The following is a 27,142-nucleotide window of genomic DNA, read 5'->3' as shown; positions in this document are numbered from 1 at the left end:
ATCAGTGATGCCATCCAACCATCTGGCCCTCTGTGGCCCTCTTTTCCTTCTGCCTTCTATCTTTCCCAGCAGGCATTTAATTATCTGCTGCCTAAAATGGTTGACTACTCATTTTCCTATATACCGTATTAGTCTTCTTTCTCTAAGACTGTATAAATGTCATTACTGTATTTTAGTCATCCTTTAATCACATCAGCCCTGAGCACAGGATTTTGTATGCTGTTAGCTGAAAAATTACATCCCTTTTTAAATTTTATTTTATCTTTTGGCTGTCCTGCACAGCCCACAGGATCTTAGTTCCCCAACCAGGCATCGAACCCAGGCCATGGCAGGGAAAGCACTAAGCCCTAAGCACTGGACCACCAGGGAACACCCCTCCTTTGTGATTCTTTATTTCTCATGCCTGTGTGCATGCTACATTGCTTCAGTCATGTCCAACTCTGTGCAAAGCTATGGACTACAGCCTGCCAGGCTCCTCTGTCCATGGGATTCTCCAGGCAAGAATACTGGAGTGGGTTGCCATGCCCTTCTCTTATTTCTCATAATTACAGCTGAATAATAATTGTTTCATGAATGCTTAGATCATTTATCTGGTGATTCTCCGAACAAGCCCTCAAACACTTGGCCAAAGTCCTTTGGATGCTGAATAACTAGGTCTCCTTCCTGTGAGGCAGCCAATACCTCCTGCTCTGGCAAGTTCTTTCTACCACAAGCCATGAAAGACTTTTATGATACGGTTTTCAGAAGCTATGAAGATTAACTAGCAATGAAAAATCGATACGTAAACACATATATCACCCCCGCCCTTTGAAGAAGAGAACAAGGGAAGGCAGCACTAAAGATTTCTAACTTTTGAAATCACCATAGGACGTCCCTGATGTCCAGTGGTTAAGAAGGGACTCAGTTCAATCTTTGGTCCAGGAAGATTTCACTTGCTGCGGGGCAGCTCAGCCCGTGAGCCGCAGCGAGTGAGCCCGTGTGAGGCAGCTCCTGCAGCTCACACGGCCTAGAGCCGTGCTCTGCGACGAGAAGCCCGCGCCCCCCGGCCAGAGGAGCCCCGCTCACGGGGGAGAAAGCCTGAGCGCAGCAGCGGAGACCCGGTGCAGCCAAAAATAAAGGGCCGCAAGTTCTTAAAAATGACCGCAGCCTGCTACGTCAGTTAAGCTGAATTTCCCCCTCTGTCAGGGCAGAACTAGGAACGGATGGAGCACCTATGGCGTGCGCGGTACTTTCAGCGCAGCCGTGGGCATCTCGGTGACCTTGGACACGTTTTGACTTGCTATACTGCAGTCTCCCACTTGGAGCGATAACCCTCCTAAGTCACAGATCCGTCTAGGACTAAGAATAGATAGCAAATATCTTTAAAGTACTGGGTCAGTGAAAAGAATAACACGCAACAACATCCTCAACGAGTGACCCAGGGAAAACCAATAGGTAGTTTAAAACGAAGAGTAGTCCAGAGTAGGCAGTCGTGGCCCGTGTCAGCCCAGCTGGTGGGTGGCCTTGGGAAACTGAAGGGAGTTCATTAATCCATGTAAGCATGATATCTGCAAAAAGTAAAAGACGGAACAAGCAGGATTAAACAGAAGTGTATCACCTCTCAAGACAACAAGTCCAGGTGACAAGGTTGTTGGATTTAATGATGTTACCAAAAACCTGGTTCTTCCCTTCCCCCCTCCTTTTTCCTTTGGCCATCATACTCATTGTTACAATATGACTGCCAAAAGCAACAAGCTTCCACTTTCATTCCACATCCATATCCAATGGGAGAGAAGGAGGGAAAGCTTTCTTCCAGATCATAATAGATAAGCCCTACACTTCAGTCTGACTGGACCAAGAAAGGTTTTAAGTCCCCTCCTGGACCAGTTGCTTTTACCAGGTTAAAACATGCTCTGATAGGCTCAGACTAGTCAGGATCTCTTCTGGACTAGGAATGGGGAGATACTTGAGCAAAACCAAGGTTCTGATCCAGGAAGAAGGAAAACAGGGTGACTGCCAGCTCAGCCACCATTAGTGTCCATTACTCACCAAGGGTGAAAGCATTCAGTTTCCAAAAGCCCAGCTGGCTCCTGCAATTAAAAAAAAAGTTCAAACCCATTTTGGAAGTGTTTGGAAGTGCAACTGAAAGCATAATGGCCTTCAGTCGTGTCTTTTCTCCACAAGAATATTAAAACTACGACTGTTGTTCAGTTGCTAAGTCAAGTCTAACTCTTTGCAACCCCAAGGACTGTGGCCCACCAGACTCCTCTGTCCATGGGATTTCCCAGGTAAGAATATTGGAGCGGGTTGCCACTTCCTCCTCCAGGTGATCTTCCTGATCCAGTCATCGAAACTCATCTCCTGCATTGCAAGTGGGCGGCTTGCCGCTGAGCCCCAATCATCTAACTGGAAAGAAAAGAAAGAAGACGGGCTCTTCGTGGTGTTAGCCTTTGAATTACATGGCAGTTCCCTGCTGGCTCAGATGGTAAAGAATCCACCTGCAATGCGAGAGGCCCAGGTTCGATCCCTGGGTGGGGAAGATCCCCTGGAGAAGGGAACGGCTGCGCACTCCAGTGTTCTAGCCTGGAGAATTGCATGGACTGTGTGTACAGTGCGTGGGATCGCAAAGAGCCGGACACGGCTGAGAGGCTTTGACCTCACTCGACTTCGCTCCAATAGGAGAGTCAGTGCAGCCCTGTCGCCCTCTACTGGGGTCGCAGCAAAATTGTTGCAGGCAACTTGATTCCTCCCCAAATCTGTTTTTAAACAAACCACATACTTCTAGATTCGAGTATACAAAAAGATTTTATTATCTTACTTAACATGTTTCTAGGTTCAAGTATGCAAAAAGTCCCCTTGTTTTCTGTTGATGGCCTCTGATATTCTTGTCCTGGCTCCAGGGGAGTCACTGCGGTGAAGAAAGGAAATACTGTGAGATCGATCTAGGTCTAAAGCCACACTACTCCTCTGGAGCCGCTCGGGGGGTCTGTTAGGATGGAAGAGTGGGCGAGGGTATGGGGTCCCCTCAGCAGCATTTCAAGGCAAAGGGGAAGGGGGCGGCAGATGGCTGGATGGCATCACCAACTCAATGCACATGAACGCGGGCAAACTCGGGGAGACGGAGAAGGACAGGGAAGCCTGGGTTGCTGCAGTCCACGGGGCCACAGGGAGCGGGACTCGACCGACCAGCAGCAGCAGCCTTGCGTGGTCTGAAGGCTGAACGTGAAACACGAGGACTTTGCTGTTGTCCCTAAAGCAACTGGACTACTAAATAATTGTAGTTTGCAATCAGATGGCCCTTTGGCATTTACAAAACATTTTACAAGATTCATTGGGCCCCAAGAAAGAACTCAGAAGCAGACTTAGGCTACTACTTTTGCTTCATCAGTGAGGAACCCGAGGCCTTGAGACATCGTTTTCCCCAGGATATGTAGCTAATAAATAGGAAAATTTGTGCTTTCAGTCCCAGGGCCCGTACTTTTTCATTGACTCTATATCCTGCTTTCCCTTCCTGGCTGGTCTGTAAAATGATTTTGTTATCTTACTTAACATGTTTCCCAAGGCAGTTTGATGACAACTCAGATCTTTTAGTTAATTAGTTCCAGATTTTTCCCTGCTAATTTGAGAAACTGATTCATTAGCATGAAATAAAGGGTTTTTCTGGCAGGGGTTAAGAATGAATTCTTTGAGTGAGAAAGCCACATTTGGAACTATTCAACTCTTGAAGAAAAGAAAGAGTGTAATTTAATTGTATGACTAAATAAACAACAGGCTTAAACTGAACTCATGCGTCAATGTCCAGCAGAAAAGGACAGTGGTGCAATTTAATATGTGACAATGCAATTTAATGTTTTAGGGGTAGACAATTTTTCCCCTCTTCCATTCTAGGTTCTTTGGCTGACCTAATAATTAAGTTGACATAAGACAGATTAATAAGAGAACAACCAAATTTAATTTTGTATGTATAGGTGTCCCATAAAAATTTTAGACCCAGAGTTAAGCAGGGCAACTGAGACTTATATGTCATCCTCGGTCAAGCATTGGGTAGGGGTACTTCCCTGGCAATCCAGTGGATAAGACCATGCATTTTCAAGGCAGGGGGCAGGGGTTTGATCCCTGGTCGGGGAACTAGGATCCCACATGCAGTGCAGCCAAAATAAAGAATTAGACCATGGGCCTGGGTCTTCCAAAGGGAGGAGGGTATTTCACAAGAAGATAAGAGGAGCTGGTATTTGATGGTTAGATGTTCATCCTTCCATGTAGATAGGTTGTTCAGACAAAATGTTGTCTCTAGCAGGATCTCTTTTTCTGGACCAGGCCCCCTATCTAAGGTCTTTTAGGCAGTTAAGGGAAAGTGAAAGTCTTCCTTGAGCCTGCTGGGTCTTGACTGCCTTCAGTTCAAAACAATCCACATGCCAAAGTGGCCTATTTGGGGGTGACCTATTAGGCTCCCCTTCACTATTTAACTTTTTTCAGCATGTCACTTCCTTGGCTCACAGATTAATTTTGTTTGCATATAATTTAGTAAAATAAGTTAACAAATTCTAATTTTTCTTTGAACCTGTTAAAAAATCTTTTTAAACAGCAAGTCTCAGACTGTATTCATCTCCATGTTTTCAGATGACGTGGTTCTTTGCTTTAAGGAGAGAGAAGGTACTGGAGATTGAGTCAGTGACATGGGATGACACTGTAGCCTGTGTCCACCTTCTGCCCTCTGAGAGTTGGGCTTCGGATTTCTCTGGGGCCTCCTCACTCTCTCCTCCACGCCCCTGCCACCCCACCGAGGACACACCCAGGACAGCTCAGATGTGAACATTACAGGCTTGTGGAGGGTTGTAGCCCTTCACTGGTGGTGGCTGGAGCGTACAGAATCATGACTGTTCCAGCTGGGAAGCGCGCTGCGGCTCCCCAGGTTAACTCACCTCATTTAGCTACAGAACATAGCTCCAGATGGGTTATTTGGTTTTAGCTGCCTTTTCCAAGTGGCTATAAAGTCACAGGAGGTTCTGGTTTTACTAGTTCCATTTAGGTACAACTGGTAATTTCCTGTTTTTAGTCAGTGTTGGAGAGAGAGCTGGCCAATCCCTGGTGATGTGGTCTTTGGATCCATGACTTCTGCTGTTAACTACTCTATGGGTTGCATGCTAAGTCACTTCAGTTTGTGTCCACTCTTTGCAACCCTGTGGACCATAGCTCCCCTGTCCATGGGATTCTCCAGGCATTAACACTGGAGCGGGTTGCCATTTCCTCCTCCAGGGCATCCTCCCAACCCAGGGATCGAACTTGCATCCCTTACGTCTCCCGCATTGGCAGGCAGGGTTCTTTACCACGGGTGCCACCTGGGAAGCCAGTCAACTGTTCTACAGAAAATGCTAAAGAGAGCAGCTGCAGGTGGTTTTGTCATCTAGTTCTTGAGTTGTGTATTCAGTTGTTTCAGAAGTTGCTGCGTGAAGTTTCATTTAAGTTTAGGATGTCCACAGCTCACACTCTGAAACCTCAGTGTTAGGGAAGTGTAATTTTTAGACATAACTCTTTTGCTTAAAAACCACGTTTTACTTTCAGGTCAATTTACAGGCATTAGTCTGTTGATCCCTACTAATTTTTTTAAATTGAAGTATAGTTGATTTACAATGTCTCAAGTGTACAGCAAAGCAATTCAGTTACATACATATATATATGTATAACTTTTCAGAGTCTTTTCCACAACAGGTTATTACAAGCTATTGAATATAGTGCCCTGTGCTGTACAAGGAGGTTCTTGCTGTTTATTTATCTTATATGTAGTAGTGTATGTCTGTTCATTCCAAATTCCTCATTGACCCTTTCCCTCCAACTAGTGATTTTTAAATGCCAGTGAAAAGCTGGTCTTGCGAGCTCCTTCCCCAGCTCAGCTATTCACGGCCTCAGACAGAAGGAGGTGGCCGCTGAGGTGCAGAAGGGGTCTGTTAAGAAGCAAGTGCAAACTGCTCAGGCGCTGAGGACAGAGACATTTAGTAAATGACCAAATGGCCTTGGGCCTGGGGATGCTCTCCTCTTAGCCTTCAATGTCATGGGCATTTCCTGCATCAGTTGGACACCATGCTGTGTGTCGTGGGAAAGGCAGCCATAGGTGGGAGCTCCTGGGATCTGTTCCAGTAGGTTGGTGGTTTTGATTATTGTGCAATGACAGAGTTTACACCAAGAATATGGCTGGCTCAGCCGTGCCACAGCAAGCCTCTGGGACGACCGTTAGCTTTTAGGCAAGCTTTCAGTTTCCGTTACATCTGTTAGATAACATGCCAAAGAATTTGATATAGCAACCCTCCCACGAGGAAATAAAGGCTGAAGACAGTTCCTGTAACGTGGGTGGCTAGGAGGAGGTATAATGACAACTTCTTAGAAGGACAGATGGCACAATAGTAGCAGCTCAGATTAGAGCCAATTCTACCTGGGTTCAAATCCCAGAGATGCTGTTTATAGCTGTGTGGCTTCTGGGTGGTAAACCTGCCCAGGCTTCAAGTTCTTCATCTGTAAAATGGAAATCATAGCAACAGTGCTCATTTCTTGGGGAGGTAAATGATGTGTAAAACATTCCACTCTAGTCTCTCAAGGGAAACCTGTGAACTCGGCACAGACACCGCCCACCTTGCACGTGGAGCTTTAAGCCAACAGTCCCATTGGCTTCTCACGGCAGCCCTAGGAGGTTGGCTCGGGAGGCATTAATGCCTCTCTTTTACACCCAAGGAAGCTGAGAGCCCGAGACAGTTCTCTGCTGTAAAATGCCCATCAGGAGTGGCTCATCTCCAAACTGCAGACGTGCATTTTCCAACCAAGCCTGTTTTCTTCGTTTGGCTGCCACTGATAGATAACAACCTTTTAAAGACACTTTTGTTTATTTCTTTTTATTTTTGGCTTTGCAGCATCTTCATGGCTGTGCAGGCCTTCTCCAGTTAGAGCAAGCAGGGGCTGCTCCCTAGCTGTGGAGTTCGGGCTTCTCACTGGGGCGGATCCTCTTGTTGAGGAACCCCGGCTCGAGAACACGGGCTCAATAGTTGTGGCGAATGAGCTTAGTTGCTCCGTGGCTTGTGGCATCTTCACCACTGAACCCCCAGGGAAGCCTGATAACAACTTTGTTAAACTGCATGAATTCTGCTTCATCCTACCAACTACAAATTCCTCACTCACCCCCTGTGTCCAACCAAAGCAAACTTCAAGTGTATGTTCGCCACCTCTGAGCTTTAGCCCAGGAACTTCTTCTTTTTTTTTTTTAAGACTTTTTGATGTGGACCCCCCCCCCCCATTTTTTGTTTTTATTGAGTTCATTACAATGTTTGTTTTATGTTTTTGTTGGCTGAGAGGCATGTGGAATCTTAGCTCCCCAAACAAGGATAGAACCCTCACACCCTGCATTTGAAGGTGAAGTGATACTGGCCAAAATCTTGGCTTTCTCTGTCACTGAAGCAGAATTTAAAAAAATATGGAAATATAGTCTGGAAGAAATAGAAAAGAGGCTTTAATTCTCAGCTGTCAGAGAGAGGAACACAGTAGGTTCATGCCTCAAGGACTGTGCTCCCCTCCATGAGGAGTCTAGGCGCTTATACTAGAAGAGGGTTCGCAGTCAGGAGTCTGTGATGAGGAACAAAGGTGTCAGGAACGTGATTTCTTCCCCTTGCATTGTTTCAAAGACAGTCATGGGCTGGTGTCAGTAACCCAGTGATTGATTCTGGCCGTTCAGTGGCTCTTTAGCCTTCTTTCTGACATATTATACCAGGGGAAGGGTGCTCTAAGGATAAATACCAGACACAGGAATGTATTTAGCATATGGTCAAAGGAAAATAGATGTGAAGTGTAGCTCCCGCATAGTTAGGAGACAGAAAAGCAACCTTAGTTACAGACATGCAGAGTCAGAAGCAGTTAAAGTGAAAAAGATTAGGATTGTCAGGCTTGCTCATTGTTCTAGTTATCTTCTTTGTTCTCAGTAGAGGGAAAGAAAGAAAACAACTCACTCCTCTTTTTCTTTCCTTTTCACGTCATGAAGTCGTGGCCCCTGGACCGCCGGGGGTCCCTAATCCAGGGGCTTCTCAATGAACGCGTTTCGGCGCGGTGTCGGGCACACACACCTGCTAGTTTCTTTGTTTATGAGTTACAAAGTCACTCTTTGTTAACCGCCATTATTATAAGACGCTTTATTTCTCCAAACCGGAAATAATCCAGATGTCTACCACATGAGAAGGGGTGAAGAAGCCATGGTTTATTCAGACAAGAGGCTACTTCTCTGCGGCAAATAGGAATGAACCACAGATACATGTAACGACATGACTTCATCTCAAAAATGTTATATTGAGTGAGAAAAGCCAGGCACAGAAGGGAACCTACCTTATAATCCCATTTATATGAAGCTTTAGAAATGACAGAACAAATTTAATGGTGACAGAACTCAGAATATTGGATGTCAGGTCAGGGGGAGGTGAACACAAGGAATGATTAGAAATGAGGCATGGAGGGGCTTTATGAGGTGTCAGAAATGTCGGTCTCTTAATAGGAAGACAGGTCAAGCAGAATATACTTTACAACTCATTGAACTGTACACTTAAAGTCTGCATTTTACTGCAAGTAAATTATATCTCAATAAAAGCTGTCAGCTGTAGGTGGTTATACAGTTATGATTAAAAGGAAAGTGACTTCCCTGGAGGTCCAGTGGTTAAGACATCACCTTCTACTGCAAGAGACGCAGGTTTGATCCCTGGTTGGGGAACTAAGATCCCACATGCCTCGTGGCCAAAAAAAACAAAACAGAGAAGAAAAGCAATATTGCAACAAATTCCATAAAAGGCTTTAAAAATGGTCAACGTCATAAAAAATCTTTATGGTAAAAAAGGCAACTCTCCCAGAAATACAGGTATGCCTAGGCATATAATTGGGAAGGGTTAATTTTGAGTTTATGCTGGATCTGCTTCTGTAACTTTAACCCTCATTTCGCCACTTTTGTTACTGTGGTGGCGGTTTAGTTGCTCAGTTGTGTCCGACTCTTTGCGACTCCATGGACTGCAGCCACCAGGCTCCTCCGTCCATGGGATTCTCCAGGCAAGAATACTGGAGTGGGTTGGCATTTCCTTCTCCAGGGGAGCTTCCCAACCCAGGGATCGAAGCCTGGCCTCCTATATTGCGGGAAGTCGCCTGCACTGCAGGCGGATTCTTCACTGGCACCAAGGAAGCCGCTTTGTTATTGCAGGTAAACATAATGGCCCGCCTCAGGGAGATAGCCCGAGCTGCCCACCTTTGAAGGACAGTAAGAAAGTGAACGGAGAAGGCAATGGCACCCCACTCCAGTACTCTTGTCTGAAAAATCCCATGGACGGAGGAACCTGGTGGGCTGCAGCCCATGGGGTCACAAAGAGTCGGACACGACTGAGGACTTCCCTTTCACTTTTCACTTTCATGCATTGGAGAAGGAAATGGCAACCCACTCCAGTGTTCTTGCCTGGAGAATCCCAGGGACGGGGGAGCCTGGTGGGCTGCAGCCCATGGGGTCGCAAAGAGTCGGACACGACTGAGGACTTCCCTTTCACTTTTCACTTTCATGCATTGGAGAAGGAAATGGCAACCCACTCCAGTGTTCCTGCCTGGAGAATCCCAGGGACGGGGGAGCCTGGTGGGCCGCCATCTATGGGGTCACACAGGGTCGGACACGGCTGAAGCGACTTAGCAGCAGCAGCAAGGAAGTGAAACTAACACATCCCCCTGCCTGAGGCTTGCCATTCTAGGGTACCTTTGCAAGGACTGAAGAGTCATTTTACTTTGTTTCCTCACCTCCCTCACCACTACCATCTCTGATCCATAAGAGAACCTGGCAACCAGGCCCCAACAAGACAGTTATTTTGAGACACTAGGCTGCCATCTTCTTGGTCAGCTGGCTCCTGAATAAAGTCCCTTCCTTATCCCAACACTTCGTCGTGGATTCTTTGGCCCATCTTGCGGCAAGCAGAGCGAGCTTGGACTCAGTAACAAGCCAACTATTTAGATGCCCATGTTCATGCAGGCAAGATGGTTGGGTGGCATCACTGACTCAATGGACATGAGTTTGAGCAAACTCTGGGAGATGGTGAAGGACAGGGAAGCCTGGAGTGCTGTAGACCATGGGGTCGCAAAGAGTCAGACACAACTGAGCAACAAATCATACAGACTATTGACTAACATTCAACAGATGAGAGCAGCATAATGTGGTAGAAATAAAAGACGCCTTTGTTCTTGGGCGCTACAACATTAAGGTAAGCAGTATCTTGAATCAAGCGGTCCAGATTACTAACTCGTTTAGGAACCCATTGTTAATTTACAATGTTGTTTTTAAATGTAGTCTTTTTTCTTTAGTTAAGAAAGATGCTCCAGAACAGTAAACTCCACCTATCCTATCTTACTCTGATATCCTTCTTGTTTTCAATACATATGTGTTTCATATTTGCCTACTGACTCGATTTTTTATTTATTTATTAGATTTTTTTAAAATATTCAAACTCAGAAGAACCTTTCCTCTCCCCTGTGGTCACATTTACATGCCCTCAGCCAGCAAGACATCTCAAAACAAGGCACTCTTGTGGTGAGGATGGAGGTGACTGGTGCAAATCCTTCATGCGCTTGGGAAAACAACTAAGATGATGAATCACATCCTGCTCTCTTGAATGTAGTAATCAAACTTCCTCTCGAGGGTGGGGATTACAGGCCAGCTTGTCCTCTGGAGAGAGCTGCTCAGGGAGCAATCACCAAACAAGCCGGGCAGCTGGTGGGAGCGGACTCCCTGGGACTCCACAGTCTACCCCAAGGAGAATTGCCCTAGATTTCCTGACCCCGTTGCTTTCTCTCCTAATTGGCAGAGTTGGAGGGAAAGGGAGAATTCCTCCCTCTCCCAAAATAAGCAGTGATGGGGACTCACTGCCCAGGTCCTATTTCCAGGCTCAGAAACATTCCAAGTCTGCCTGAGGTTAGTTGTAGCTGAAGCTCTAGACATGACCCCAGTACATTAGAAAGACCCATTTCTCTCTGCTTCACCCTTGAGATAGAACGGGAAGGTGTGTGCATGAGAGGCAGGGAGACCAGAGGCATCAGCCATCCGTGTCCTGAGAGAGGAGCGTCCCTGTAGTTCTTAACTGGTGCTTCAGAAGATCCCCGGAGGAGGGCATCACAAGCCACTCCGGCATTCTTCCCTGAAGAATCCTATGGACAGAGGAGCTGGCAGGCTACAGTCCACGGCGTCACAGAGGCAGACACGGCTGAAGCGACTTAGCACAGCACTGCGCATGGAAAGAAGGGGGTGCCCTGTTCGGCGGTGTGGCGGGAACTGCTCTATCCTATACTCTGTATGTTCCCTTTCTTTTGGCATTTCATCTTTGGGGGTTACGTATATGCCTATTCAGGATAAATACATTTCCCAGCATTCTTTGCAGGTGGGTGTGGCCAAGGAACCCAGTTCTGGCCAGTGGGAAGTGTGTGACAGCCTCCTGGAACTTTCCTTAAAAGATGACAGGCACGCTCCCTTTCCCCTTCATCCCCTTAAGCATCCTGCTTCTCCAGTGGCAGAAATGATGGCTGGTGGTCCAGCAGTTAAGATGCCATGCTTCCACTGCATGGGGCCCAGGTTCGATCCCTGGTCAGGAAACTAAGATCCCACATGTCATGTGGCAGGACTAGGAAAAATAATAAAATAAAAATTGAAAAAACAATGATGGCTTAAGCTCCTGCCACCGTCTTGAACCATGAGGTCAAGGGCCACACTCTAGGGCTGCATATGGTGAGTGAGAAAGCCCCAGTTTTCTGTCCCTGAGGTCTCTACAGAGGGAGCTGATGAACTGTCTGGACTGTCTCTTCCAGACTTCTTTCTTCTGAAGCCCTTGTTCTTTCACTGGTTACTGAGTCTAATTGAAACAGCAAGTCACTGAGAACAGATGCAACCTGGGAGGTGTTCCATAACATGAAGAAAATTTTTTCAAAGGAGTTTTGCTGAGGCCAGAAATATACCCCATGGTGCTCAGTGAATAGCATGATTCAGTGAAGAATCCTGAGAGCTGGGCTGTCTCATTCCAACTTCAGAGAGAACCCATGAAGTACCAGGATCGGGGTATTCCCAGGTGCCCAGGGCATCAGGGGGCTGAGAGGGTGAAATCAGGAGCCAGATGGACAAGCCTCAACCCAGGTCACACGTTACCATCAGTTCTGCATAGTCTGATGGATACTAACCAATTTAGGGTATCTGGACAAGATACTTTTGTCCATATTAGGGTATTACTTTTTCTTTAATAACTGCAGCAGCACTCATCTGACATAAAGCCTGTTACTCAGCCTCTCTGGCTATGTCTTTTTATCTGCAAAATGAAGGGTGAGACATCTCTCTGGAAAGTTGGCCCCCTGACACTCCAGCTGACCCATAACAGTTTTCATTTGAAACAGTGTGGAGATTTCTTAAAAAGCTGGAAATAGAACTGCCATATGACCCAGCAATCCCACTTCTGGGCATACACACCAAGGAAACCAGATCTGAAAGAGACATGTGCACCCCAATGTTCATCGCAGCACTGTTTATAATAGCCAGGACATGGAAGCAACCCAGATGCCCATCAGCAGACGAATGGATGAGGAAGCTGTGGTACATATACACCATGGAATATTACTCAGCCATTCAAAAGAATTCATTTGAATCAGTTCTAATGAGATGGATGAAACTGGAGCCCATTATACAGAGCGAAGTAAGCCAGAAAGATAAAGACCATTATAGTATACTAACACATATATATGGACTTTAGAAAGATGGTAACGATAACCCTATATGCAAAACAGAAAAAGAGACTCAGATGTATAGAACAGACTTGTGGACTCTGGGAGAAGGCGAGGGTGGGATGCTTCAAGAGAATAGCATTGAAACATGTATATTATCTAGGGTGAAACAGATAACCAGCCCAGGTTGGGTACATGAGATAAGTGCTCGGGCCTGGTGCACTGGGAAGACCCAGAGGGATCGGGTGGAGAGGGAGGTGGGAGGGGGGACTGGGATGGGGAATACATGTAAATCCATGGCTAATTCATTTCAATGTATAACAAAAACTACTGTAATGATGTAAAGTAATTAGCCTCCAACTAATAAAAATAAATGGAAAAAAAAAAAAAAACTTATTGCCACTAGGAAGAAACTGACTCAGAGGAGAGAAACTTATAAAAGAATGTGAGTCACCCATAAGGCTAGGGACCAAGCTGAGGAAATAGATGCCACAGCTGGCACTGCCAACATACTGGAAACAATTACTGGAGTCACTGCCTCACTTACCAAAAGGAAAAGGGAATTCTTCACTGTTTTCATCTGGCTCCTGATCCAAATACTGGGCGGGTCCACTTGATTGGCTTAGACTAGGTCATGTGACCACACATAGCTGCCTGGAGCTGAGCTTCTCTAACAGGAAGTCAGCCCACCTATCATTAGCACAACTAAAGTGAGGGATTCCCCAAATACAGGAAGGAGCTGAGTTTCAAATGCTGAGCAGTCAAAATAAACGGAAAGAAAAGGGAAAAAAAGAAAGAATAACATCCACTACAGCCCATGACCCATGATTTGGCTTGCCTCCACCTCCAGCATCATATCTCACGCACACACACCCCACACCCTCCCTCCCACCCCACGCTCCAGCCATTTTGTCTTTCCTTCAAACATTTCTTCCTTATTTCTCCCACCTCGCTCCGGTTCAGGCTAGTGTAAAGGCTCGGGTGCTGTTAGAAAAATGAAGGCACACTCACAGGTGAGTTCAATGAGACCATTTACAGAGATGCGGGCCCTGTTAAGGGAAGCCAGCCAGACCAACTCTAGAAAGCATCCTTGGCTAGTAACAGTGGGAAGCCCTAAGCACCCCTCAGTTATAGCAGTAAATGATGAGAGGGAGGGTTCCTGGAACCTAGAGAGAATAGCTGTGTTTTCCAGCAAAGAAATGAAGTCAGTTTATACTGGCAGGGTGGGGAAGCTAATGGCCTGGTTTCACTCTGCTCCCACCCTCGAACCTCCTCCTGATGCTATTGGCTAAACCCAAACTGAAACCAGAGGGACGGCACCAAGGTAACCTCCCAGAACACAGGGCAGGGTCAAGAGAGATGGATGTTGGATCCCGAAAGGCTACTGGAAAAAAATGTCCAGGGTAGTCAGTATCCTTTGTTTTAGGTTCTTTTTCTTAACAGTACTTTAAAACATTTTTTAATTGTGGTATAATTGACATGTAATATTTTATTGGTTTCAGGTGTATGACATAATAATTGGATATTTGTATCAGTGTATGTTGCAAAGTCCTTAACAGTACTCACCTCTATGTGTAAGTATATAATCATAAGTGGTTTTAAATTTACTAAAATTAATAGGTATTAATAAAAAAAAAAAACAAAAACAGTTTTCATCTGTTCTTTTGATGAAAATGTCAAGGTAAAGAGCAGACTAGAAGGATTTTATATTCTGAGATCACGTCTTCCTACACTTTCAGGGTGAAAATTTTTGTTGTTGGTTTAGAAATGATTGTGGGCTTTCCAAGTGGTGAAGAATCCACCTGCCAATGTAGGAGACACAGGTTCCATCCCTGGGTTGGGAAAATCCCTTGCAGGAGGAAATGACAAACCACTCCAGTCTTCTTGCCTGGGGAATCCCATGAACAGAGGAGCCTGGCGGGCTACAGTCCGTAGAGTCGAAAAGAGTCAGACACAACCGAACAGCTGAGCGCTAGAAATGATTGCGGTTATAGATGCAATTAGAGACTGGTTTGCGGCTGTGGTTTTAAGTATTTTCACTTGGAAAAATTAAAAATTGGCTCATCCTCTCCTTCTTCCCTCTCTTTTCCTTCTTCTTCCTCCTCATCCCCTTCCTTCTCCGTTCGTCTATTTTTTAATTTTCTGAACTGAATACTTCAGACCCTCTAACTCATTCCTCCCGTCCACACTAAGAGGCCAGAATTATCCTTTTTTTTTTTTTTTCAGATAGAGAGATTAAAACTCAGAGAAATTAATTAAATTACTCAAGGTCACATAGCTGGCAAAATGCGTTCACTTCATATCTAGCTTCCTGCCTCCATACTGAACATGAATAAGATAAGTTAAAGATAAAAAGAAAAGAAATTAGATAAAAAGATAAGGCATCCTCTTTTCTAATTACAAAGCTATATTACAGTACCTTTGAAGCAATTTCTCTACAAACACCAGAGTTTAAAAAAACATTTTGGCAAAAATTGTAGATGTGTCCTTACATGTAAAAGGTGTAACTCTGAGGAAAATATCTTAGTTTGGGGACATCTTTACAATAATAGATGAAGTACAACTATTTCCTTCTTCTCCAACATTCAATAAAAAAGACGATAGTCAAGGGTAACTGAAATTAAAACAAAAATACAAAGCCTGAGATTTTGGAGAGAAGAAATTTCTATAATCCATATGTAGCACAGTGTCTAGCGCATAGTGAGTGCTTATGAACAGTAGCTTCAGTGCTCACTTTGGCACATTTATACTAAAATCAGAACAATACAGAGACTAGCATGCCCCCTGCTCAAGGATGACAAGGAAATTCCTATTTTTCATGTATAACTAGAAACTAATAAAACATTATAAATCAATTATACTTCTGTTTAAAAAATAGCTTTCACGCCTTCTTTCCATCAAATGAAAGAGCATGTGCCAACACTGTTACGTACCTTGGAATGCAGCAGCTGAGAGGTTAGACAGAAGCCCCGCCCCTCGGAGATGACCTCGTAAGGCTGTTGCACCTGTGATGACATCCCCTGCGGCAGCCCCCACTCACAGGCCCTCGGTCTGCTCACAGAAGGAAGGAGAGAGGTTCGTGGCCACGCTCCGTCCTGCAGCCCTTCAAGGCCACGGCAGTGTGGACGAGGTGGGTAATCGGAGATACAGGGCGGCAGCTGCCAGCTTCCTTCTGGGTGCAGAGGAGGGGTGCTCTCTGGGGGAAAGGAAAGGTGATGGGAAGGAGGGACTGGGTAAAGGCGGGAGGTCAGAAGAGGTTGGCAACCAGAGGACCAGGACCTGGGTCTAGAATCTTCCTTCAAGCACTTTGGGCAAATCTGATGTTGGAGCAGAAAACCAAAGCTCTACATGGTAGAAGCTGCCTGCCTGTCCCTCCCACCTCTGGCCTCCATTCCCCCCATGCCAGGAGGCCAGGTACCTTCTGGATTAAGGAATGTTGATAGGAGAAGATGGAAACTTCCCTTGGGCCCGTTGTGTCTCAGACCACACAGATTTCTTGTGGGAAACCGTAAACGTGAAAAGGTTTGGGTCCCAATTCTATTTCTGGCTTATATCTTGCCATCTTCACCTCTTACCTCTTCTAAACCCTACTTCAGCAGCTCCCACTCCAAGAGTAGACCCTGAAACAACCCCCAGAGAATCTCTTGGGTTCCAGGAAACACAGTTTGCAAACCATGCAAAACTCTCCCCTTCCCCCAATTTATTTCAGACTTTGGTACCAGCCTTTTAAGAAGAGTTACTGTTATTAAGAACAACCACCACCAAAAAGAGAGTTGGGATTATAAGAAAATCATGAACTCTGGGAGTGGGGCTCAGGCACTGAGACTTTCTCAACAGTTTGCCAGGTGACTAATTCAAGCCTGGGAAGCGTGGATTAAGGAGAATCATCAAAACATCAAGGAAACGCCTCAATGCACAAATGTATAACATGCTTTGGAAATATAGATGAGTTAAAGATAAGTTATGCTTTGGGAAGGGAGAGGATGTAAGGGAAAGTCACAAAGGGGAGGTGACATCTGAGCTTAACTTTAAATAATGAGGGGGATCTCTAGGGCCTCCCTGCTTAAGATGTGGTCTGCAGGCCAGCAGCACTGACATCTCCAGGCCGCTTGTTAGAAACACATAATCCTGGAAATTTTCTGGCGGTCCAGTGGCTCACACTATGCACTCCCAATGCGGGGGGGCCTGGTTCAATTCCTAACTGGGGAACTAAGATCCCACCTGCCCTAGCTAAGACACGGCTCAGCCAAATAAAAATTTCTTAAAAAGAATGAAAGAAACGCATAAGCCAAGGTCCCCTCCCAAACCTACTAAATGAGAACCTGCATTTTAACAAGGTCTGCAGGTTATTAATAGGCACGTTTAATGTCAGATACCTTGGGCTAAATGGACTAAAGAGCACTCGCCAATAAACCTGGTCAGTTTTGTTTCAACGTGACGTACTACACCTGAAGTTGGTTTTTCAATTTATCTTTTAAAATAAATCCCAAACCTAATATTCTCAAAGTTGACCCACATGCCATGTCATGATGACATCTGCAGGTCTGAAAGTGAGGACTGAGTATTTTAATGAATCCGCTGATGGAGAGTATCTTTATACTACAGGTGTGGATTGCCCTCAGATAGCTCTGGAGGTTGGACACGCTGGGACATAGGTCCCTCTGGCATGGGATTTAGCTCTCAGGGCAAATAGGCCAGTGCTCTCGCCCTCCGACACGTGCTGGGCACACAGCCTTCCCTGTGGGTGCCATTTTAACTTGCGTCAAGTTTCTTAGTGATCGGTGTGGGGTCAGGGGTGGAAGGTTGGGGACGTGTAGACTGCTCTGAGTGGCTGCTGGTCCCACAGCTTAGCTTCTGGTCTCGAGGAGCTAACCCTGAGCCCTAGTTTAACTCTGAATTCCAACTGGCTGTTAGGATAGCTCCAGGCAGACACGTTTCAGTACAACCCAGGCCAGTTTGGGTTTGGTTTTTTTTTCAGTCGCTTCTCTAAGTAAAGAAATAAATCACTTTTTTGCCTGAAAATACTATGAGCAATGAATTGTTTCATGCAGATCCACCTACCTGATGGGTTGAACACAGTTATGGAAGATAGCACATTTCAGTCGGCGTGTAGGATGAAAATCCCTAAGACCCCCATGAGGTTGAAGTGAGAGATGAATCAGGGGCCACGAAGCCAGCTCTCACTGCGTGCTCTTTGGAGCAGGGAGTGCACCCCGCGCTCCTTTTACACAGTGCAGCTGCCCTGCCCAGAGGCACGTGGGATCCTAGCTTCCCCACCAGGGGTCGAACTTACACTCGTCTACAGAGGAAGTGCAGAGTCTCAACCACCCAAAACTGCTGCTTCCCAAGCTGGGTCCACAGACCCGGTAATCAGGTTATAGACACCACCCTTGGACTACCTCCACCAACTCCAACAGAAGAGTTTGGAGAACCCACCATTAAAACCACAACCCTCATCCAGGCCAGGTATTCCATAGTGTTCTTTTGAAGTCCTCCAAGAAAACAAGAGTCTATAAAACCATCTCCTATTGTAAAGAGCAGTTCTCTGAACATTTTTCCTTCTACCTACATAAACCTTTTGTACCTGAGAGAATGGTTCCTCTTCTTTGCCAAGGAAGGCCATCATCTATCTGCACGATTTTTTAAAATCAGTTGTTTATTTGGCTGCGCCAGGTCTTCATCAGGGCACGTGGGATCTTTAGTTGTGGCATGTAGGATCTTAGTTCCCGGGACCAGGGATTGAACCTGTGCACCCTGCATTGGGAGCATGCAGTCTTAACCACTGGAAACCAGAGAAGTCCCCTACGTGCATGACTGATCCCATCTGGCCTCTGGCTTCCATCTTGCCTCGCTTGTTCACAGCCTTTACCCTTCTCAATTTTTATGCTATTATTTGTCCCCAGCCCTCCCCTCCCCCACTTGAGAGTATTCCTTCTTACTGTATCTGTGACTGTATCCTTCTATGTAGGTAGAAGGAAAAATGTTCAGAGAACCGCTATTTACAATAGGAGATGGTTTTAGACTCTTGTTTTCTTGGAGGACTTCAAAAGAATACTATGGCATACCTGGCCTGGATGAGGGTTGTGGTCCTAATAGTGGGTTCCTCAAACTCTTCAGTTGGAGTTAGTGGAAGTGGTCCGAGAATGGTGTTTATAACCTGGTTACCAGGTCTGTGGGCCCAGCTTAGGTTCTTCTATTTCTCTGATCAGCATTCCTCTTCCCACCTAAATAAGTACTCCTGAGGTTTTATCTCCAGACCTCCTCTCTTCCGCTTTTCTTCTGAGGAGTTTTGTTCCCCTTGATAGAACTTCCTTGAGCACATCTGGGATGATAGTCCCAAATCTTTATTCCCTTCAGCCCTAGACCAGCCTTTGTAAGTTTTTACTTGACATCTCCGCTTGCCTGCCAGACCCAGACTCCTCACCCTCCACTGGACTAGCTTCTCCCTCTGGCTGCCTGGTCTAAGTCAATGTCAGCACACAGGCTGCAATTCTAAAGATCACCGAGCTTATCATGAACTTTTTCCACTATCATCATCATTATTTTCCTGCCTCATTGGTTCCCTGAAACTCAGCAGCTTTCCATTTTTTAAATTCATAGTTTCCCTTCTGCAGAAGAAAGAACAAAATCAAACTGGTTTTGAAGAGTCCTAATTTTCTAAACTTGCTTACAACCCAGAGCTCTGATTTTCTTTGACATTTGTGGGTGCAGACAAGACCCATCCAGTTTCTTCCCCAGGTTTATTCTAAGTGGAATGAACCTAGAAGGACCCTTGACACTGAGGTCCTGGAACTGCTAGGATGCAAACCCAAGACTTTGTTACATTTGGTGGAGTGCTTGCTCCCAGTTCCCTGAACACACCAAAGCTTTCCTTCTGCCGTGTTAATATTCCCTTCCCTCCTCATTGCTCAAAATTTACCATAAACAGCAGAATCTGTAATGTCTCCCTCCTTTGGACCATTTTAAACCATGCCTATTATGAGTGTGAACTTTGTTATCTTTTGTCTTTCTTTTTTTTTTGTCACTCTGCATAGCCTTGTGGGATTTTAGTTCCCTCACCAGGGATTGAACCTGGGCCTCAGCAGTGAAAGCAGCAAGTCCTAACCCCTGGACCTTCAGGGAATTCCCCAGTGTAAGTTTCTTAGTGACTAAAAGGAGTCTCCCATTCATTTCTTTATCTGCTACCACCCCAGGTACCACCCCATCCCCCACCTGGGCATAAGGTCTTGAAGATAAGTGCTGATAAATGTCTCCTTGGTGTCCAAGAAGCATGTTTGATCATCAGTTTTTGTATAATACCTATTTCTTTTATTCCAGCATGCACACGTTTTACAATTTAACATCAGTGAAGTCGGGATTCATCCTATAATCGCTGACTGCTATAATTTAACTAGCAGCATTTTTTCCTCTCAGTGGTTCATAAACTATGGGGCATCTTACATTTGAGGGTGCCTTAGATTCAGTGAAACCAAAGCACCATCCAAGCACCTCTGGTAACGGTTATGTTTACTCGTCTGTCCTCTCTACAGAGAGTCACTCTCTGCTCAACGTTTCTTTAATCCCTGTTCTCCACTCCTACGGTTCTCCTCTTTACCTCATTTAAATTTCTACCTTTCTCACATAGAGTCACATTATCACACTGCAGTAAGACTGTGCTAAATCCGAAGGTGTCATTGGCTCATGATAAAATGCTGTTTACAATTCTGTTTGCTATAGAATGAATGCCAGTTCACTATATAAGCTAGTTAAAATACATCTTTATTTCTGTTAAGTGTGAACAGGCCAGCATGCTATAGGAGCTTCCATTTATGAAGACAACGTGGTCAGAAGTCAAGCAGTGTTGGAATTAAATGCAACAACTAGAGAAACAGGATGTATTTTTAATGACAATGTAATTATCATTCTTTGAGCAGCAGTGTGGCTTAGAGAGTCTCCAGAGAGTAAAGGTTTCTAAACATTTCCAGATGCCCTGTACCGTGCAATTTCCTCTTTATGTACCTTCATTCTTCATTTGTTTACAAGGCTGGGAGAGCCACTGGTCTTGGGCCGGGCAACTACATGGAGGGGACGCTGTCCCCATCAGCCTGGGTGTGGAGGGAGAGGTTGGGGGACCTGCCATGACTCCCAGTGTTGCAGAAATAGCTCGTCTCTCACCTCTTCCCGCAAACCAGGATCCAGCAAAAAAAAAAAGATGACTTGCCCCACAAACTCTATACTCAGCAATCCCAAACCATCCTGCCTCTCTCATGCTTTTTGCTCAGGCCAATCCTTCCATCCACAGCAGCACTAATAAGACTTTCTGTGACTGTGGAAATGTGTTTTAACTGCACTATCCAATAGAGCTGCCACTGGCCACATACGGCTATTGAGCAGAGCACTTGAAACTTGGCTAGTGCCATGTGGCAGGAACTCAGGTGTTTTTAACTTTAACTAACACAAATTTAAGTTCATGGCCAGTGGCTACCATACTGGAAAGCCCACATCTAGCATGTGCTTTCTACATGTGCACTTGGCATGAACATTTCTTCTCCAGATCCCCAACCTTCAAGGAACAGCTCAGAAGCTGTCATCTCCATGAGGTTCAGTCTTCCACTGGAAATCATTCCTTCCTCAGAGTTTCCATTACACATTGAACCGTTTTTGTTGCATGTAACATTTTTAATGTATACATAACCACTTACCACATCCTTGACCAGTCCTTTCTCTGAGGGCTGTGTGAGAATATAATTATGTCTTATTCTTACTTTGGATCCCACTATGTCTAGTGCAGTGAAAAAAAGTGAAAGTATTAGACTCTCTGTCATGTCTAATTGTTTGAGACCCCATGGACTATAGCCCATCAGGCTCCCCCGTCAATGGAATTCTCCAGGCAAGAATACTAGAGTGGGTTGCCATTCCCTTCTCCAGGGGATCTTTGCAACCCAGGGATAAAACCCAGGTCTCCTGCATTGCAGGCAGATTCTTTACCCTGTGAGCCACCAGGGAAGCCCAATATCTAGTGTAGGGATGTTTTTAAATGTTTGTTACATGAATCTTCTAATGACTGGAAGCAGAATTATTCACATTGACAATGAGGAATTGACAAGGATTATTGTGTAGTACAGGATTACCTTGACAAAAGACAGATTTGGGCCTTGGCCTCCAGCTCTTGAGAGGTAATGTCTGGACCCCTGAACTGTCCTGCCTGATAGGAGGGTCTTTGTTCCCCTGGGGGCCTACAGCCATGCCAGATGGTCTAGGCTAACAGTTTGATTTACGATGGGGTCTTGGGCTAAGGGTTATCAGCTCAGCCTCTGGAGGAATAACTAAGGTCAGCCATATGGGGAGTCAGCTCTATCCAGATGGCCAGCCCCCCCAAAAAAAACTCTGTACCTTCATGGGTTTGGGCAGTGTTTCCCTGGTAGGCAATATTCAGTGCATATTGTCACATATTGCTGAGAAAAATAAACGCTGGCACAGGCTGGGTATTCAATATTTAATGAGTGGCTGAATAGATGGATGAAAGAATGATGTCCCTTAATACTGCAAAATCATGGGAGTTGCCAGACTCACTCAGGTCAAATCATTTCCTGTTTGGGATCTGAGTTTTCCTTTTTCTTCTTTCCTAGATAGGCACTTAGTCCAGGTGTAGAGTTTACAGATTTCTTTCATTTCCATTTTGAATCCTCATTTCCTGTCTCCTATCAAGAAAGCCCCTAAGCTCGCCTTTCATTTCCCCCTTTCCTCTATAACAGAATCTGAGGCTTTGTAAGGGTCTCAGAATATTCATCTGGGAGGCATTTGAGCCTTTTCTTTATTGGAAGGGTGCTTTCATGAAACTGTTCACACCCAAGAACAGAAGACAGTCCCCGAGAGGCAGGAAGTGGGACAACACAGCATGAATGACGAGCACGCCCATGAGGTCTGGGGAAGGGCAGCTGGAGGGCTCCTGGGGTCCTCCAAGGGCCAGGATGCTGCTCAGGGTGGTCCAGGAGCTGCTGCTCTGTGGGGGGACACGGTCAGCAGGTCCATGTGTGGGCAGCCCGCCAGACCCCAGAGATGTCCATATCAGGCAGGACAGTCCAAGGGTCTAGAAGTTGCCTTCACCAGGCACAGGTTTGGAGCCCCTAGGCAAACACTGACCAATAAATCAAGTTGAAAAATATGTAGGAAGCTGGGAATATCAACCGGGAGTATTTGTCGATGGCGTGGGTGTTCTGGAAGATGCGAAGACCCACCTGGCCCTTCAAAAGCCCCTTCTTCCTGGAGGAGCTGGATTCATTGTTCAGGGCCAGGTGGACCCCTGTCTTGTCCTGTCTTTCTTCTTCCGTCAGAATATGGCTTCTCGGGTAGCCGGCCAGGCTGTTGGCCTCGGACTCGCTGCAGCTCCCATCCAGCGTCATGGTTCTTGAGTGAAGCATTCCGCACATGCACGGGAACTGCAGGCAGCAAACACGGGGGAGACGTCAGGCGCGTTTAGACCTGGAAGGGGTCCAGACGAAGGGGCCTGGGCTGAGAGTAAAGCCCACAGCTCTTCGGAACCACAGAAAGCAGAACTAGCAACATCTCCAGAGGTCGCTTTGTCCCATGACTCTCTAGCCTCTCTGCATATTAGAATCACCTTGGGAGTGCTTAAACTGCGCACCCCAGGCTCCACTCTAGACTAATTGATTTAAGGCTCTCAGGTTATTCTGCTAAGGAGAACCACTTGTCTAGTCCAAACGCCCTCAGTTACAGAAGCAAAAGCTAAGAACAAGAGAAGCTATACAACTCTCCTGGGATCAGACAGCCGGTGTCAGAATTAGGACCTCAAATCCACATATTCTGGTTCCAACCAGGGGCCCCCACCTCTGTGTTTAAACACAAAGATGATTAGGTAGGAGACTGTCCTTATTTTAAAGGGTTACATTTAAGGTTCAAGGGTCATGGTGCCTGCCTGTTATGTATTTTTATTGTTTTATTTTATTTTTTCTTGGATAATCCTCTAAGTATAATTTATTTACAATGTATAGTTTCAGGTATAGAACAAAGTGATTCAGTTTTATATATCTAAGTATGCCTATGCAGATAGATATAGATATATATGAGACCTTTTTCAGAGTCTTTTCCATTATAGGTTATAACAAGCTATTGAATACAGTTCCCTGTGCTATACAGTAGGTCTTTGTTTATCTATTTTATATACAGTAGTGTATATCTGTTCATCCCAAACTCTTAATTTATACCCTGCCACCAACCCTTTGCCCTGTACTTTTAAATGGTTCAACTGCACTGACAAAAAAATATGTTTATATGAGAAAAAGTTCACACAAAAATGGCAAAATGTCAGCAATGCTGGATGGAGGGGCAGGGTGTATGGATGTACATTATCCTATTTTTTCAACCACTTCTGCAAGTATGAACACGTTCATGAGAAATTATAAGGTGGAGGGAGGGAAATGGTTTTACTTAACGCCTCACAATTTGAGTCAGCAAAGTTGGCACCAGTTAACGTTTGGCTCATGAGCCCATGTTTGTTGAACGAAGGCTTTGACATATTTTGAATGACTCTATACAGGAAAGTCCAATACTTTCCTGTATAAAGTCCAAAAGTATTTAAATATAATCCAAAGGTATTTGATAATAACCTATGTACAGATTATTAAAAATTTAAACAAAGATTCACATACCCAAGTGAAAAGGATTTGTGTTTGATGGATGCTGGACAAAACATGATGCCAGCCTACTGACCATGGGTTTATCTCAGTCTGTTGGCAGTAACATGTTTCCAGCTCTGCTCTCAGCCCTGCTGTGCCTTTTCCATCTGGGAAAGTAAAATAATAACTTTTCACACCCTGGCTCCTACTATCATGGATCTTGAAATATACAGATGGATACCAAGAGGCATTAGGATACAAAAATAGATGAAAAAAATCAAAATTACTTGAAGTATTTTCACACTTGAAGAAATCTCTAGTTTAGAGAGCTGTTTTTTTAATCAGGCATGATTGTTTCATTATAAGTTCTATATCTTGTCCCATCAGCAACAGTAATTAAGTAGCCCAGTAATACATTCCTAGAATAATTAACATAGATTTTAAGGATAAGGGTTAATAAGAGGTCATCTATTCAATTCTTTGCATTTAGATATAATCACACCCAAACTTGGTAAAATTATGAGACATTGTTATATCACTGTGACTTCTTTTTTTTAAGACACAAGTCTTTACTCCTTTTCCTTGCTCTAAGCTGAAATTCTGTCTGCTAAAAGTCTGTTTGACTTTTAAGATTTTGAGTTATAACCAAAATTATGGAAAATCTCTATTTCCCCCATCAGCTCATTGCTGAGAAAAATTAAGTGGCTCTCGGCACACTGGGCAGGTCTGGATAATCAGCCAAAGAATTTGAGCACATGGGGTGGAGCAGATCCCGTGCCTTCCAGCTTCAACCCAAAGCGGCATAGAGCCCCCTTTGGAACCCGGGTAAATCTAGCAGGCTCTGGTGAGACTTGCCGTCTGCAGAGCAGAAGTCAAACTTCAGTGGACATCAGAATTGCTCGGGAACTTGTCAGCAATGCCAATTCCAGGGTGCCAGCTCCAGAGAATCTGAATCCATAGATATGGGGTAGGCCTGGAATCTTCAACTTTAGTAGGCTGAGAAAGTGAATCCAGGCCCCTTTGGGAACCTCAGCTCCACTGGGGGCCATGTTAACAGTCGTGAATAGTGATTTCTCTGTGGAGCAGTGAGAGAGAGATCTCACGCCTTCCCACCTGTCTACTCTCCAGCAACTATACCTTCTCAGCCTTTCAATCACATGTTTGACAACAGTGGACAGCAAGCCCTTACTGCCCGGGTTTCTGTTCCCATAGACAGGGAACTAGACTTGGGGCCAATGATCTGTTCACTGAGGACTTCCTCTTTGCTCCTTAGATAGCATCGTATGATCACTGCCCAAGACCAGGTTCATCATATGGTAATAGGTTGATGATCTGCCTGAGAATATGTTATACGAGGTTAATAGTTCATAAGTCCATATTTGTCAGGGGAAGGCTTTGTTATTTTTTGAAAAGCTCTTCAAAGGAAAGCCTAACAGATTATAAATCAAGTAGATTATAAATCTTAAGTAGAATCAAAGGCATTTGATAATGATCAATGAAAGCTGAGCACCGAAGAATTGATGTTTTTGAACTGTGGTGTTAGAGAAGACTCTTGAGAGTCCCTTGGACTGCAAGGAGATCCAACCAGTCCATCCTAAAGGAGATCAGTCCTGGGTGTTCATTGAAGGACTGATGCTGAAGCTGAAACTCCAATACTTTGGCCACCTCATGCGAAGAGCTGACTCATTGGGAAAGACCCTGATGCTGGGAGGGATTGGGGGCAGGAGGAGAAGGGGACGACAGAGGATGAGATGGCTGGATGGCATCACCGACTCGATGGACATGAGTTTGAGTAAACTCCGGGAGTTGGTGATGGACGGGGAGGCCTGGAGTGCTGCGGTTCACGGGGTCACAAAGAGTCGGACATGACTGAGTGACTGAACTGACTGACTGACTGAATGTACAGATTATTGAAAATGTGAACAAACATCCAAACGCTGAAGCAGAAAAGTTCCAAAGAGAACTTCAAGTGTGTATCTTAAACATTCTAGCATATTTGAAGACATCATGGAGATACTTAGCAGATATATTGTGGAATTGAAAGACTATTTTTGAAAATGCAACACATTGTCTTTGCCTAGAATTTAAAGCTCTCTTATGCAAAGGAGCTCCCAGACACCTAGACATGCATCAATGTAGGACTTTTCAGTCCCCTAATCTCTACATCTTTCAGATGAACATCATTTTTATTAGTGCAATGATGAATAAGGATTTGGTAACAAGTTGGCATTTTATTTCTTAAGGTGATCAGTAAGAGTCTGTGTGTGAATAGAATAGACTTTCCCTCTCTGCCCACACGCATTGCCCTGAATTCCCCATTTGCATTCCATCTCATAGTATACTTTAGTGTAGTGCAGTGCTGTATAGATAGCACAGTATTTCCAATGAGCCTAAAGGCTAAAGTCTCAGGATCAATGGGCCAGAGAACTGATAAATATATGAGTTTTTTATGCTAGAATTTTCCTCTTGTCTGCTCAAAGGCCATGGAGACATTTTCCCTAGACATGTTCAGGAATGATAGTGAGACTTTATGTGCATCTAGAACCATACAATTTCAAAATAACTTTCCCATACGCTATTGCAAGGGTGTTGTAACCCTTAACAGAAACCCTGGGAGGTAGGTGGGGTGAGGATTCTGTCACACTTTTCTAAAACAGATGAGGAAACTGAGGCCCGAGAGAAGTTGCGGAGCTGAGATCAAGAACCCAAGTCTTCCCAGCTTTTGTCCAAAGACTAGCTACTTTCTGGGGTCCTTTGTGACAGAAGCTAGACTATTCTGAAATGGTTCCTCCTCCTTTTGCACAAAC

General features: G+C 45.0%; 1 protein-coding gene and 1 pseudogene across 3 annotated transcripts in view; one reads left to right on the top strand and one right to left on the bottom strand.

Moving 5' to 3' along the window:
- The first annotated feature begins 15,446 nt into the window (after positions 1–15,446).
- Positions 15,447–15,537, top strand: LOC139029751 (U6 spliceosomal RNA; annotated as a pseudogene).
- Positions 15,538–22,474: 6,937 nt separating this feature from the next.
- GABRR2 (gamma-aminobutyric acid type A receptor subunit rho2) overlaps positions 22,475–27,142 on the bottom strand; it is a 44,839-nt gene continuing 40,171 nt past the window's right edge. For 2 of the 3 annotated variants that reach the window (XM_020877448.2, XM_070450125.1), the window contains exon 9: positions 22,475–23,138. In XM_020877448.2, the coding sequence (XP_020733107.2) occupies positions 22,827–23,138 (312 nt within the window). In that variant the 3' untranslated portion in view covers positions 22,475–22,826. The remainder of the gene's footprint in view (positions 23,139–27,142) is intronic. The other variant, XM_070450126.1, reaches the window with a different exon arrangement.

The sequence above is a fragment of the Odocoileus virginianus genome, chromosome 19 (assembly GCF_023699985.2).
Source record: "Odocoileus virginianus isolate 20LAN1187 ecotype Illinois chromosome 19, Ovbor_1.2, whole genome shotgun sequence".
NCBI classification, from domain to species: Eukaryota; Metazoa; Chordata; class Mammalia; order Artiodactyla; family Cervidae; genus Odocoileus; species Odocoileus virginianus.
The sequence above is the reverse complement of the archived record's forward strand: the minus strand, read 5'-3'. Positions and strand labels throughout refer to the sequence as shown.